Here is a 15785-nt window from a genome sequence, read left to right on the forward strand (position 1 = left end):
TTCGTATCCATTTTTTCCGTATAAATTTTCTACAGCGGGAGTAACCACAAAGCTAGGTATTTCATCGGCAAGATCAATATGAAAAATAAAAACGCAATAAAAATACTTATACTTACCTCACATGCAAAATATATGACCTGTTAATTCTTCTAAAGTTGTGTCATCCTATGATCTACTCTCGGGTCCTGAGATACATTCCTTCTATTCTGTTTTTATCACATTGTGTTTCGGACGTTTTGGAGTATCTAGCTTTTCGATTTCTAAATCCTGTTTTTTCCAAACGTTTGACAGACTATCCAGCAGCTGCGATTCCATGTCGTCATGTGGCAACCATTCTGGATCACCATCAATATCCCCAGACTTGCTTTTCGTTTCGCCTCGGCTCTAGTAACAACATCTGTGATTTTACTGTCACTAATTTTTAACAGTCTCCTCTCCAGCTCTTCACTCATAAACCACGCCTGACATTTTAGTCCCTTACTGGTCAAAAATGGTGGTATAATATGCGCCTATTGGTATCGATGCGTAAAATTTACCTACAGTATTCCAGAAAATAATATATGGTTACTCTGGTACTGACAATCCGTCCTGCCTATGTATTGAAGCGATGGGTACTGCATTGGAGCAAGCATAGCTGAAAGTAGGGTAGGGATAACTGCAGTACTATCAAATTTTTAATTTGAGTGCGTAAATTTTACGTACGATACCGGTCTAGGGTTATTAATAGTCTTTAGTTTAATAACCAAAAGTTACCGTTTAATTGTGCATTGCAATTTTCTCTAATATGTCTATAACAATTTTGTCTTCCTTGTTTTGAAGCAACCCTATTTTGTAATTTTTTAACTTTTTTATGTGTATACATGTATCGTACACATACTTCCTCTTATGGTTTTCACTTTCTACTTCCTTTGGCTTACTTTATTATAACAATAAAACACTGAAAATTTGGTTTTCAAAACTTACCACTAGAACTGTTTCGGCAGTGCCTTTTTCAAGTGAACTATTTTTTGTATGTGTTTACACTTTATAGTCTTTAAATGAATAGGTTGAGGAGGGAAGAACTGTTTGTTTGTCTCAAGTTTGTCATTCAGAATTATGTCTGTATTTTCTAATTTGTTAATATTCAAAGATTCTAATAAAAATAGCTTAAGGTCTTTATTTTGGATTTGAAGAATTTAAAATTCGTCATTAAAAGAGTGATTATGATCTAAAACGTGAAGTGGTAGGGAAAATTTGGAAAAGGGGATGAAGGACGTCCCGTTTCAGGCCCTGTAAAGAGTGGAATCTATGGGCTTGCTTTAGAAGCCGGAGAAATGTATACGCGACAGTGAGTTCTCTTCTAGTCTCTACCTGTAAACGGCCGGGAAAGAACAATAAAACCCAATTTCGAACTTACAATATATTAAATAAATTGTATACTACAACTAAGACAACAAGATATCAGTTATAACTTCTTCTTCTTAGAGTGCCATATCCCTACGGAACGTCGGCGACTACCATGCTTATAATATTTTTATACTGATCTCGGTCTTGCGCTACGTGTAGCAATTGGTCCGCTGTCAAACCTGTCCACTGCCGCAAATTTCTCAACCAAGAGAGTTTCTTCCGTCCTATCCATTTCTTTCCTTTGATTTTACCGTTGAGAATTAGCCGAAGGAACTCATATCTTGGTCCTCTGATTATATGTCCAAGATATTGTAGTTTACGCCTCTTAATAATATTTAATAGAGTTCGTTGATGTCCCATTCTTCGAAGAACTTCTTCGTTTCTGGTTCTGCTAGTCCATGGAATTTTTAGTATCCTTCGATACAACCACATCTCAAACGCCTCGATTTTATTCATGATATCGGCGTTTAAAGTCCAAATTTCACATCGATACAAAAGTACAGACCACACGTAACATCTTGTAAACTTTTCACGGATTTCCAAATTTAATGAGTTATTGGATAATAGAGGCTTGAATTTTTGAAATGAGTTTCTTAGTTATAACTAATTATTGTTTATTCAGTTGCGAAAGGAGACGAGAAGAGACCTTAGCAAGAAGTATAAAGGGTGGACAATCTACGATTATTCTGTATTTCCCCTGGGTTAATATTTGTGTTTAGGTACCTTAGCGTATTTAGGCCCTAGCTAAAGAATACGCCTTTGCAGTCCAACTGGAACTCAGGAACAGTCTGCTGAGAGTACTGTACGCTATCACGAATTTCCGAGATACGACTTATCCGGTACTTATACGGTACTACCGTTTCGTCGGATATAATAACGCGCTCACTGAGCTAAACACACACCCGACAGCGGATTGACTAGGGCACCCCTAGATCTCCGAGTACCCACTGGCTCCGGTCGCCAAACACTACTGCCCAGTTGACCAACTTTTTTCGTTTTTATGTCCCGCGAACGCTTACTCTCAATTACCCGTCACAGTACCGAGGCGTCGCCCGAACTCTTAGAGTTTTCGCTGATTGTACCATCTACTCCACGTGTTAAAATGGATCATGCGATGGTGTGCTCTGCTAGCTCAGAAACTTGTGTAATACACATTAAACTAGGTCGAATTGTCATTCTTTGTTTAATTTGAAATGTATACGTTAAACTATGTCGAATTTTTTTATTCTTTATTTAATTTGGAGTACGTAATAATTATTTAATTAATTATTATTATTATTTTCTAGGCTAACTACCCCTTGTTTGGTTTCTTTTATTTTCTTGCTATGTTGACTTGTTGCTTGGGAATGGGGTTGTTTCTCTTGGGTATGTGGCTGATACATTACAATATGAAACTGCTTCTTAATCCCGACAGAAGATATCTGTGTTTTACCAAAAAGTTCTTGTAAAGTTTTTCTAAAAAATATATTTTTGTTAAAAGAAATAATTTTGGCATTATCGCGCTATAATTACCTTGTTAATATTTACATTGTAATTGTTATGCATTACTTTTGTATACACTTTGGTTGCATATCCAATATCGTCCTTAGAGATTAAACAATCCAGAATTCTCTCCGTGTCAAATGTTTTAAGTCCGCAAATTGTAAATATTTCAAACATTTTTTGTACTTCTAATGGCGCTAGAATATTTCCGAATTTTATGAGGCAGTCATATCCATGCAAGCGAAGCCAATATCGTTTTTTCGATTCGCGTCAAAATAAGTGCATATGTGCCGTAAGTGCAGGAAGTTTATTTGATGCAACTGACGGGAAATATTCACTCGGTTAAATGACGAGGATGCAGCTTGGGGCATAAACTACCACATATACATTCACAAAGCATTAACAGTTTGCTTTTAATTCAGCAGCGGTAATGGTTTGGAACGATGTCGCCCGGCACTATAAAAAGTTGTAGAGGAGTCAAATATCAAATTGAAGTACATTAAATTTTGATATATAGAATTTTTCATATAAAAATGATTGCACGTCATTCAAGATTCACGACGTCAGAATCCCACAGCCTTGCCAAAACATCAGAATAGTTAGTAAGTGAGGAATTTTTAAACTGTCAACTATTTGTCAAACTGTTATATTAACAGTAAATACACTTAGTTTTAAAACTACTGCAACACACTAAAATACAAAAGAAAACATTTTAATACAAAATTATATATTCTAAATTTTAAACTTACTTCTTTTAGAGCATTAATAGTAAAAACATTCCGCCATTATTTCTTGGTCATAATAATTTATCTTATATGAAAGCTTATCAGCTTTCTACAGACTATTTGGTTGTTTTGGCATAGCACAATCACAATACACAACAATAATTAGTTTTTAAGGCTATTATTATAAATTTAATATGTATTTATAAATACAATTTATTAATATATAATATATTACGATCAAATTGTGTAAGAAATCAAAACCTAAACAAAATTCTTACTCTAAAAAAAGCGTCAACACTTTAAACAATTTTGCCACAGGCTGAACTGTCATTAAAATTTCAAGTATTCCCGTATCAGTTGCGTACAATTGTCTTCTTCTTAAAGTGCCTATCCGTTCCGGATGTTGGCCATCATCACGGCTATCTTTACTTTGTTTATTGCAGCACAGAACAGTTCAGTGGTACTCGTGTTATACCACTTTCGTAAATTTTGAAGCCAGGAAATGCGTCTTCTTCCCGGTCCACTCTTACCATTTACCTTCCCTTGGAGAATAAGCTGGAGAAGGCCGTAACGTTCTTGATTTCTCATTACATGTCCTAGATATTCCAACTTTTTAGTTTTGACGGTCATGAGAATTTCGCATTCTTTCCCCATTCTACGCAGGACCTCCACATTAGTAACTCTGTCAACCCAGGATATACGTAAGATGCGCCTATAACACCACATTTCGAAAGCTTCGAGCCGATTCATAGATGCAACAGTCAGTGTCCGTGCTTCCATTCCGTAGAGCAGAACTGTGAATATGTAGCAGTTCAATAGACGGCATTTTGTTTTTAATGATATGTCTCGACTGTTGAAAATGGTTCTCATTTTAACGAATGCTGCTTTTGTTTTTATTATTCCCTGTTTAATTTTTGTTGAGTAGTCCCATTGGCTATTTAAATTGGTGCCTAGATATGTATATTGCTCGACTCTTTCGATATTCTGTTGGTTGATTGTAAGTTGAGCGTTTAGTATTGGTTTTTTACTAATTGTCATAAGTTCGGTTTTCTTTGTGTTAAGAGCTAGTCCGTATCTGTTGCTAACTTCTGTCTAATCTATTTAATTCAAATTATTATTTTGTGGAATATTAGACTTATTCATAAAATGTATATTATTAATAATAACAAATGTTTTTGGTTATTTAATCAATATAATTCTAAAATTCCCAATACATTGATGATTACATTTTTTTTATTATTATACCATGTTGACGCCTATGAAAGATCGAGAAGTTCCGTGTGAGTCTCGTATTATTAGCTGTGTTAGAAAAATTTTAAATCTAAGGTTGACGTTCTGGAAATTTTAAATATAAGTGACGTCAACAGAAGCCAAAGAGGCGTGGATTAAAGAACAGTGTGAAGAAATGGAAACTTATGAGAAAAAATACGATGCGTTCAATATGCACAAAAAAGTAAAAGAGATAAAAGGAAGCATAAAGAAATACCAAATAGGTAAAGTTAAAGAGAAAGATGGAAATCTTATTGTAGATCTAGAGAATAAAATAAAAAGATGGACAGAATACCTGAATGAATTATTTGAAGACGATAGAAACAATTTAACTCAGATAATCAATGCAACTGGGCCAGACATATTGAAAGAAGAAGTAGAATACCCAATAAGAAAAGCTAAAAATGGAAAAGCAAATGGACCTGATGAAATTCCTACAGAACTATTGAAGCTTTTGAATGATAAATCCGTAACCATAATATTACATATATTAAATACAATATACACTACTGGTGTAATACCTCAAGAATGGTTGCTGTCTACGTTTGTCACCATACCGAAGAAAACTAAGGCAATGATCAATAAACTTCATATCATCGAACAATCTCCTTGATGAGTCATCCGCTTAAAATATTTCTTAGAGTCATCCACAACCGAATCTATCAAAAGTTAAATATCGATATTAACGATACACAGATGGGATTCAGAAAAGGATTAGGTACAAGAGAAGCTCTCTTTGCCTTAAACGTTCTAACACAGAGATGTTTAGATGTTAACCAAGAGGTATACTCCTGCTTTATAGATTTTGAAAAGTACGCCACAATAAACTTAAAGAAATCCTGGAGGGTAAGAACATCGACACCAGAGACATACAAATAATATTAAATCTGTACTGGAATCAGCCAGCTAATATAAAAATAGAAGACCAAACATCGAACGAAATAGAAATACGTAGAGGAGTACGTATATGGAGAAAAGAAAGAGGAGCGGTGAAAATATACGACAGGGTTGTATATTTTCACCGCTCTTGTTTAATATCTACAGCGAACAAATACCAAGAAGTTCTCTCACATGTAAACGAAGGGATAATAGTCAATGGAGAAGTTATCAATAACATTCGATATGCTGACGATACTGTGATAATGGCAAGAACAGCGGAAGATCGACAACATCTAGTTGAAAATATGAATGAGATATGTAATAACTACGGCATAAGGATGAACGTCAAAAAACCAAAATTATGACCTTCAGTAAGAATCCAATACACGACACTATTATCACAATAAATGGTACCCAACTCAAAAAAGTAAGCGAATACAAATACTTGGGAACCCTTATCAATGAAACAGGTGGCCAAAATCACAAGATTAAAAGACGTATTGAAATTGCCAGGTCTACCTTTATAAAAATGAAAAAATTATTTTGTAATCGTGATATTAGTATTCAGCTACGAACTAGAATGTTAAAATTCTATGTATTCAATACTTTGCTTTACGGTGTTGAGGCATGGACTCTTAAACAGAGGAATGTTAAAAATCTTAAAAGCTTTGAGATGTGGTATATGTATATATATACATATATATATATATATATATATATATATATATATATATATATATATATATATATAAGAAAAAAGAAGTACTTGTGACTCGTTTGGAACAAATATATAACTGTTTTGGATGGGTTGGAGTCAATAAAAGGGTTATTGGTTAACTATTTTTTTAATATATATATATATATATATATATATATATATATATATATATAAATATATATATATATATATATATATATATATATATATATATATCGAGATGGCATTTATCACTCAAATGGATAATTTAATAAACAAGAAATCAGATGTTGAACATCTGAGTGAGATTTATGCTTATTTATTACACATCGAAAAACAAACATTATAAATAGACACATATAACTATTAAATAATTAATACAACACATAATGTAATTTCAAAAAATTTTCAACTATAACACACTTTACAGTAAATATTAATCAAATAAACAACTACTACGTCAACACCATGGAACTAATCATCTTCACAAAAGTCAATTAATAACATTCGATATTTGATAGTTCCAGTACTTAACCTTAATGACATTTACCGAACTAAACGTTGTGTCTGTTTTATTTTTAATTTAAATTGTATTTGTTTCCTATATTTTAATTTGTAATCAACATCAACTACAATCAACATTATTCCAACAAAAAAATTTTTACTTGATGGTATTAAAATAAATCGCACTGCCATTAACCTCAATTAAGTAAGTATATAAACAACAAACTATTATTAAATTGTATTTTACCATGTTTTAAATAATTGTAGCTCTCATCTGATGATGCCAATGAAAATTGGCGAAATATAATGAATTGTTAAACAGAGTACACTTGGCTTTTAATCAGCTGTATACCCAATTAACCTCAACCCCCCTTTTTCATCTACCAGTTCAGCTGTTATTTTAGAGGATATATATATATATATATATATATATATTGTTATGATGTATTGTTTGTTTGAATGATGAGCAATGAGTATTTTTATTAATATAATATATAGGGTTTTTATCGCGGTTCTCAAAGAATTACAACATTATAATTATATAAAAAAATACTTTTTATATGCTAATTTCTTAAAAATGCCCTCACATAAATATTTTTTATAAAATTCTCTAGTATATAACTTATTAAAATAACCAAATACTTTTCATATCTAATATTATGTAGTATATAATTTATAAATTATTTTCTTTAAACACCAATCATATCAATATATATATATATATATATATATATATATATATATATATATATATATATATATATTGTTCTGAAGATATTTTTTTGTGGAATTTTAAAGTAATTACTATTTAAATGGAAATAAGCCACAATTAAAGGTTAAAGTATATTTATTGACGTTTCAATCGTTCCGAAACATTTCCGCAGTTAGTACAAATAAACCTAGAGCAAGATTAATACGATTACTGGAATTAATGTTAAAGTCAACAGTCTTCCGGGTTGAACCGCGTCGATTATCATTGCGCCGAGCTTTCGACATCCTCTTCGATGTCTTCTTCGGGGCTTCCGAGGTCTCAGTCTGGGGGCTCGGGAGATGAACAAAAACGCAAAAAGCATTACTATAATGCATTGATTACTGATCAGTGTACTAGTGTCTGGGGACTCGAGAGACTGAGACCTGAGTGTAGTAGTGTGGAATTTATAATCTCAGTAGAGTTATTGAGCATTTCCTTAAGAGTAGGTTTCAAGTCCAATGCTTTATAGAGATTAGTCAATGGTTTGCAGTAGGTGAGGATGTGTTTCATGTTTGGGTAAACATTGCAATGGTGACAAGTTGGAGAGTTCCTGAGGACATCAAGCAACCATGGGTGAGTTTGGTGTGGTTATTTCGGATTCTTTAATAATCAATACTTTTCTTCTACTTAGGAAATCCAGGGAGACCAATAAACAATTGGACTTGATGAAGAGACGCTTTGCTTTTTTGTCATAAGTTTTGCCAGGTATCTTCTACTGACCTTTTGAAAACGAGTTTGAGATCGTTAGCTAGTTGAATTATGGCTATTTCAGTACGACTGATGGTAACTTCTTTGGCATAATGAACTGCTGTTTCAGTACCAATTCCAGTAATTCTAGTATGGGAAAGCAGCCGTATGAGAGAGATTGTTACATCGTGAACAGCGAGATTTTTGTAGATGTCATGAATGTTTTGAACCAACGGGCGATCAGTGAAAATTATATTGATTGAATGGATAGATGAAAGGGAGCCTGTATATTCCTAAAAATGCTTTCTTTGTCAGAATGAAAAGATATTAATGTTTGTTAAAGATGGTGAGTGAGGTGTCTATTGAAAGAAGATGTTTAGCTCCGTAGGAAAATGAAGGAAGGGGGAATATATTTTAATGTCCACAACATTGGTTGAAAATGTTCATTTAAGTGAGGTTTAATCGTAAATGTTCAAATAACCGAATTATTTTTTTTTTTTTTTTCTTAAAAATGTTTCATCTAGAAGAATGTCCATTCCGTAAAGGTGTTCGTTAAAAGAGAGTTTGACCATAATATATTTAGGGTTGATTACATGAAATAGTATAATGATATACAATAAATTTCAACATTATGCAAAACCTGAAAAGCAATGTACTAAAACATAGCGATACTTGTTCGAAACACGCAAATAAACTAATTCATTAAAAAGTTATTAACACTTCTTCCATAAATTCACAAGCCCTACATGTAAAACAGCAAAGTAATTACTGCAGTTGTTTTGTTCGAGTTTCGTATGATATAATCGATCGTGGAATAATTTCCAGCAAAACAAAGCATATCTTGTTAATGACCAGCTATCAAGCTACGTTTATTAGTTTTTATTTTAAATTATGTAAATTAAAGTTCACTTGGGTTGTGAAAGCTTTATAAAAATATGTTTATTATTTTGTAAGCTTTTATCAATATTGGAAATAAAAAGTAAAATGATAAATATCTAGACAACAAATAAGTGTTATTATATGTTTTTGATTGTTTGTATGCTGAAAAATGCTGTTTTATCGATTAAAAAAATGTCTTACACATTATAATTTGCTTATAGGGGGTTGAAAGGAGGGACTGAACAATTACTGGGCTTGGGTAATCAAATAAATTGAAACGTTTTGGTTGGAGAGCTGAGTCGTTTATAATCTTCAAAAGAATAGGCGGGAAGACAATGACACCAGGTAGCAAAAGACAAATTAAAATAGAAACGCTAAGGAAGGCCACGAAAGTTACGTCCAGGAGTTGACAGTCAAGGGCTGATGAAAAACGAAGAAGAAATATAAATACAAAAAGAATTTCATTAAGAATGATGAGCGTCTCAAGATACATAAATAAGTATGAGAAGATAAAAGATTTAAACGCAAATTTCAACGCGGGAGCCTTTGAACTTTTGACTCTTTGACTTTGAGTGAAAAAGGCCCAATTTGGTCTAGACCATACGTAGTATATATACTGGTTTGTGTCATAATATTTTTTATTCTGTAACAAAAGCTTTTTAGACAACCTAGGTTTTTTAGGTTGTCTAATCAGCGTACTGTTGAGTCATGAAATAGGAAAAAGAAGAAAACACAATATCTACGAATATCTTATTAAAAGCAGTCTATTGTAAGGAGCGGAAAATTGGCAAATAACCGAAAACAACAGAAGAAAACTGGAGGCAGTAGAAATGGACGCCTTTAGAAGATCAGTAGGAGTGTCACGCAGAGGGAGAATACGTAATGATGAGATAAGACAGCGAATGTGGGTTGACGGCTCTCTAACAACAGACATAGAAAGAAAACAGCTGATATGGTACGGACACGTCCAGAGGATGGATAACTCAAGACTCCCAAAAATAATTATGCAATGGATACCACCAAACCGTAGAAAGAGAGGAAGACCCAAGAAATCTTGGAGAGAGGGAGTAACGAAGGCGATGAGCGCAAGAGATCTTAGAGAGGGCCAATGGGATGATAGAGTGTCATGGAAATTAGGCATCGGACAACGTCGGTGTCGCAAGACGTTTTAAAACCGATTGATTAATATATATACAAAATTTTTTTATAAAATTATAAAAACAGCATTTAGTATTCAAATATCTTATTTTTATCTATCGCTGCAATAAAAACTACCAGACAATTTGCTAATACCCTACAAAAAAAATATAAAACAAAATCTAAACTTTTGTCTTTAAAAGTCTGCAAAGCTTTGATTGAGCTTTGGACGGAAATATGTAACATTAATTAAAGATCCGATGAGTGTTTCTTGAAGCTTTGGAAGGAAATATTATAATATTAATTAAAGATCCGTTGTTTCCTGAAATTGTGACATTGTCTATCCGCTACTCTGTTTATGTGATAACTCTTTAAAAAATCGTAGACACAAGTTCCTCTTAATTCAATAAAGAATCTTATTGAATTTGTATTCGAGAAGTTAGAGGTAACAAAAGTTAAAATTAACTGAAAATAAAAGGGATCAATCATGAAACTTGGTAAATATGTAGTTCCTTTAGGACATAAATGCACAGTTTGTCAAATTTGGCTAAAATAATAAACAATACATGTTTTATATCGTTGAAGTGATCAGATCCATAAATGTACAAAGTGATAGTATTTTATGGATTAAAACAAGATAGTTTGACCTTAACTGAATGAAATTAAATCATAATACAATATAGCCCAAAATAAACAGCACTGAACTTGTAATTATTTTATTGTTTTAAAAAAATACATATTATTGACACTTTATAACATGTTCTAAATGAGCACCTCCTCTCTCAAGACAGACTTTATACCGATATTACAGATTTCTCGTAATGTTGTGGAATAAAGGTTGTCTCAAGTCCGCGAAGAAGGTTCTAACGGCATCCTTTAACTCATTGATGGTTTGTGGTGCCCGTTTAAACGGCAATTTTAGCCATGCCTCAAATGTATGTCTTAAGATGTTAAGTCTGGAGAATTTGCAGGATAGGGGAAGTCAGTAAATTGTGAAATGAATCTATTTGGAAAATGTCTCTGAAGAAATTGACCAACTGTGACAGCAGTATGGCAAGTTGCCCCATTATGTTGGAAAAATTGGTCTCGAAATGCCAAATTACGTGCATGACAAAATTGACGTAGATCAGGGATAAAGCGTGTTAAAATTTGTATGTACGTCTGTTGATTAAATGTGACTTGCCTACCACTCTATTGTGATAATCCCCTACTGTGAAAATGCACCGAGCTCCTTAAGGATTTTTAATACTGTTCTGAAGCTATTTTCTTGTGGCATTTTAAAGAAATTACTATTTAAATGGGAATAAGCCGCAATTAAAGGTTAAAGTAACTTTATTGACGTTTCAATTTCCACTTCGGAAATCGTTCTCAAAATACAAACAGTACATTAGTGGAAATTGAAACATCAATAAACTTACTTTAACCTTTAATTCTGGCATATTCCCATTTAAATAGTAATTACTTCAGGATTCTTTGCAAGGAAGTTCATTTTAAGCCAAGATTCAACGCTGTTCGTGTCTGGCTGACTTTCAGATTTTCCAAGATTCGCTCAAAAACACGTTCATGGTTATCGTTGTTGTTAATTGTCCTGGGATGCCCTGAGTTTCCTTTTCGTTGGCACAATATATTACCCGTATTTTTAAATTTTTCAACAACCTTCAAAATTACAGCATTACATGGAGAACGTTTATTAAACCGTTGTGTGAATTGATCACACACGTATTGCAGGCTTGCACTATTACGTCGGCCTATTCCGTATGAGCGAAAATAATGCTCCACAAGAAACACTTTTTCCTTTGTACTTAACACCATATTTAACAATTGGGCCTTAATAATTAATTGTTTAAGGATTACTTGACAGGTCTATACTAGTTAATTTGAATACGACAGCGCGCACAAAGAGACATCTATGTTTCAGTTTCAGTACTGTTTATTTTGGGCAATACTGTATTTATTATTATCAAAAATAGTATTCCAAAATTCTATCGGATCGTTCGATATACCTATAAATCGATTTATTGTATTTATTTGTAATGTAATACTGTATTAAAGACCAAATTCATGCTAAAACTGTTTGCCTTTTCAGAAAAACCACGAAAAGCTTCTAAGGCTCATAGAAGGCGTGTACCGATATCTTCCACTTGGCACCATAGTTAACAATAAAGTTCTGATAGTTCACGGTGGGATCTCAGACATCACTGACCTGGATATGATTAAAGGACTGGACAGAGGTCGGGTGAGTATCCATTTTATTTTAGAAGGCGATAAAAACAATAATATGTTCGTTTGAATAGTTGAAATATCGGTAAAGGATATAAAAAAATAGATCAGTATGTTTTGGCACATTATTGCCAGGACTGTAACCTTCCAGTATATTTTTTTATAAAACGATTTAATACCCTTATAAATTCTATATAACGCTCATTGAATGCAGAACTATCCTAAGTCCATTTTTGTCGAAAATTGACTTTCAACGCTATCATCTTTAATTCGGACTGCCGAATATGAGCGCAGAACTAGCCTATCGCCCTTCCACTCGATCCCCACCTAATGAGAATTTTCTATACTATCCTAATATGTACATCGTATTAACTCTCAGTGCAGAAGTAACTTTTAGAGGTGATCTATACTAAGTCCGTATTTAGTTTGGACATAGACTAGTTCTGCGTTCAATGTTCGAAGTATAGTCCTATAAGTATTAATTAATTGCGGACATAGGTTAGTTCTGCTTTGTATCGAAATAAAAAAAACGATATTATTATTTAAATTATATGTTTACAATGACTTCCAGAACTTAGAAGATAATGTTGTCTGTCAACAAAAAAATTGAAGATACTCTAAAGACAGGTAAGAGGAAAAATTAGATTTCAAAACGTAATTATAATTCATATATTTTTTATTGTAGACATCCAAAATCTAGATAAAAGAAGTGCAGCTGAAAGAACTAAGTCACAATCGTTTCCTTCTTTGATAGTTAATAAGAAAAATGAGGAAATTTCTAGAACAGGTAAAGCACAGAAAACTCTATTTAATTCAGTCACCCTTCTAATTTGTCGATTTTACTTTAGAATTTCCATATGAAAAAATAAATAGAAGTGGCACTCAGCTGATGAATAAAAATGCGTTGCTGCAAGCTCCACCTCTTTTGGCCACACACATAATTTCAGATGAAAACACAGAATTAGGTAATATTCAGAAAATTTCATTTTTGGTAAAATCTACGTACTATATACTAATATTTTGTAGGTGTCCAAAACAAAAAAGTGTCTTCAGATAAAGATGTAGTTCGATTAATGCAAGAAAGTGTTATTTTAAGTCCTCCTTCTTTCTTAGTTCCTTGGGAAACATCAACATATTTTTTTCATATTAATCCTGTTACACAAATATACCCATCTGGTAATATACTGGATAATATTCTTAATTCAAATATAAAAGATAGCTCAAATTTCCGATCAATTCAAAGTAGCCATATGGCCCTAAATGAACGCAATATTTTAGAGGACGATTTACTCCTGTCTGAATCTGAAGAAGGTCCATTTGCTTCTGATGATAATAGTAATGATCCTGATTATAAGCCAGTAAAAGAAAACTACTCATTTCAAAATCAAGATCTAGTAGATATATATATATATATATATATATATATATATATATATATATATATATATATATATATACCCGGTATTTAGGCGGCACACGCCCTTCCGGTAGGGATCTATGGAGGAGTATCACCAAGCCGCAAGCCCTTATCTCTTGCCGTACTGCTCCACCATAGGCCGATCAGGTACCAGCATATTCTAGACTAAGCCGCAGATTCATTTAGAATTTTAAACTGCTGCGTTAGCCTTTTTGTTTTCTGTACACCGAGCTGGGGATTTGAACTGACATCTCTCGCAGTGAAGCGAAGTAGAAGCCAGCCGCCCAGCCCGCTTGGCTATCCGATCGACAGATCTAGTAGATAAAGAAAGTTTATTAGATAGTGATAGTCAAGGTACCTCGGTGACATCTAAGCAGTTAAACACACGCAAAAGACAAAGAAACCCAAGTCAATGGAGAAGAAATAAAATTAAGGCATCCCGTAATCGTGGTGAACAATATGCCGATTGGAAAGGAAATGTCCATGCAAAGAAACAGCAGAAAAATGCTTGCACTAATTGTAGAAATAAATGCAGCGAAAAGATTTCAGAAGAAGAAAGAAGGCAGATTTTTGAAAGTTATTGGCAACTAGGAGACATTAACAGACAACGTGACTTCATTGCAAACAATGTAGATTTGACAGAGAAGGTCAGAACACGCTTGAGAGAAATTAATGAAAAAAAGGAGAGCGATGAGGAAAACAATATTGAAAATGAAGGCAACACAGACAAAAGTAAAGGAAGGAAACGGGTATTTTCTTACAAATACATGTTTTATAATCGTGGACAGAAAACTGTTGTGTGTAAAACCTTTTTTTTTAATACATTAGGAATAAGTGCTTAAGTTGTTAAAACAGTTATAAAAAAAAATGGGAAGTACGGGTACAGTTTCAGAAGATCGTCGAGGTAAAGTATGTAAAAATTCTAAACTAGATGATTCTGTCAAGCAGTCAATAAGAGACCACATTAATCTATTTGAAACTGTCGAAAGCCACTACTATAGGAAAAATACATCTAAACGTTTTTTGCCTTCGACACTTAACATAGCCAAGATGTATGGTCTCTATCTTGAATATTGTGAAGAAAAGAATATTAAACCTGCGACTGAAAGTATGTACAGAATAATATTTAACACTGAATACAATTTATCGTTTTTCATCCCTAAAAAGGATATGTGTGATATATGTAACAAATATACAGAAAGCACAATGGAAGAGAAAAATAAAATGGAAGAAGAATACCAGTCACATATTAGAAACAAGGAGGTTGCACGACAATTAAAAAATGCGGATAAAGAAGGAGCTAAGCTAAATAGTGAATTATGTGCAGCAGTTTTCGATTTGGAACAAATCCTACCTGTACCAAAATGCAATGTTGGCCTTACTTATTACAAACTGAAATTGTCGACGTATAATTTTACGGTATTTAATATGGCTAACAGCGAAGGCTACTGCTACATGTGGTATGAGTTCATCGGAAAAAGGGGATGCTCGGAGATAGGTAGTTGTTTAATCAATTTCATTAACCATAAAGTAGACCGCAGGACAAAGCAATTTTCCTTCTACTCAGATAATTGCGCTGGCCAAAATAGAAACAAATTCCTCTTCACTATGTACAGTTTCTTGGCACAAAAGCTTAATATTGTCATTAGACATACTTTCTTGGAGAAAGGACACACGCAAACCGAAGGGGACTCGATGCACAGTGTAATAGAGAGAGCATCTAAGCATATTCCCATATTTTCCCCTAATCAG

General features: G+C 33.2%; 1 protein-coding gene across 4 annotated transcripts in view; it reads left to right on the plus strand.

The window, feature by feature from the left end:
• The window catches only part of rdgC (retinal degeneration C), a 445875-nt gene that overhangs the window by 353529 nt on the left and 76561 nt on the right, over window positions 1-15785 (plus strand). For all 4 annotated transcript variants that reach the window (XM_072536987.1, XM_072536994.1, XM_072536978.1 and 1 more), the window contains one exon: window positions 12483-12632. In XM_072536987.1, the coding sequence (XP_072393088.1) occupies window positions 12483-12632 (150 nt within the window). The remainder of the gene's footprint in view (window positions 1-12482; window positions 12633-15785) is intronic.

The sequence above is a fragment of the Diabrotica undecimpunctata genome, chromosome 1 (genome assembly GCF_040954645.1).
Source record: "Diabrotica undecimpunctata isolate CICGRU chromosome 1, icDiaUnde3, whole genome shotgun sequence".
NCBI classification, from domain to species: Eukaryota; Metazoa; Arthropoda; class Insecta; order Coleoptera; family Chrysomelidae; genus Diabrotica; species Diabrotica undecimpunctata.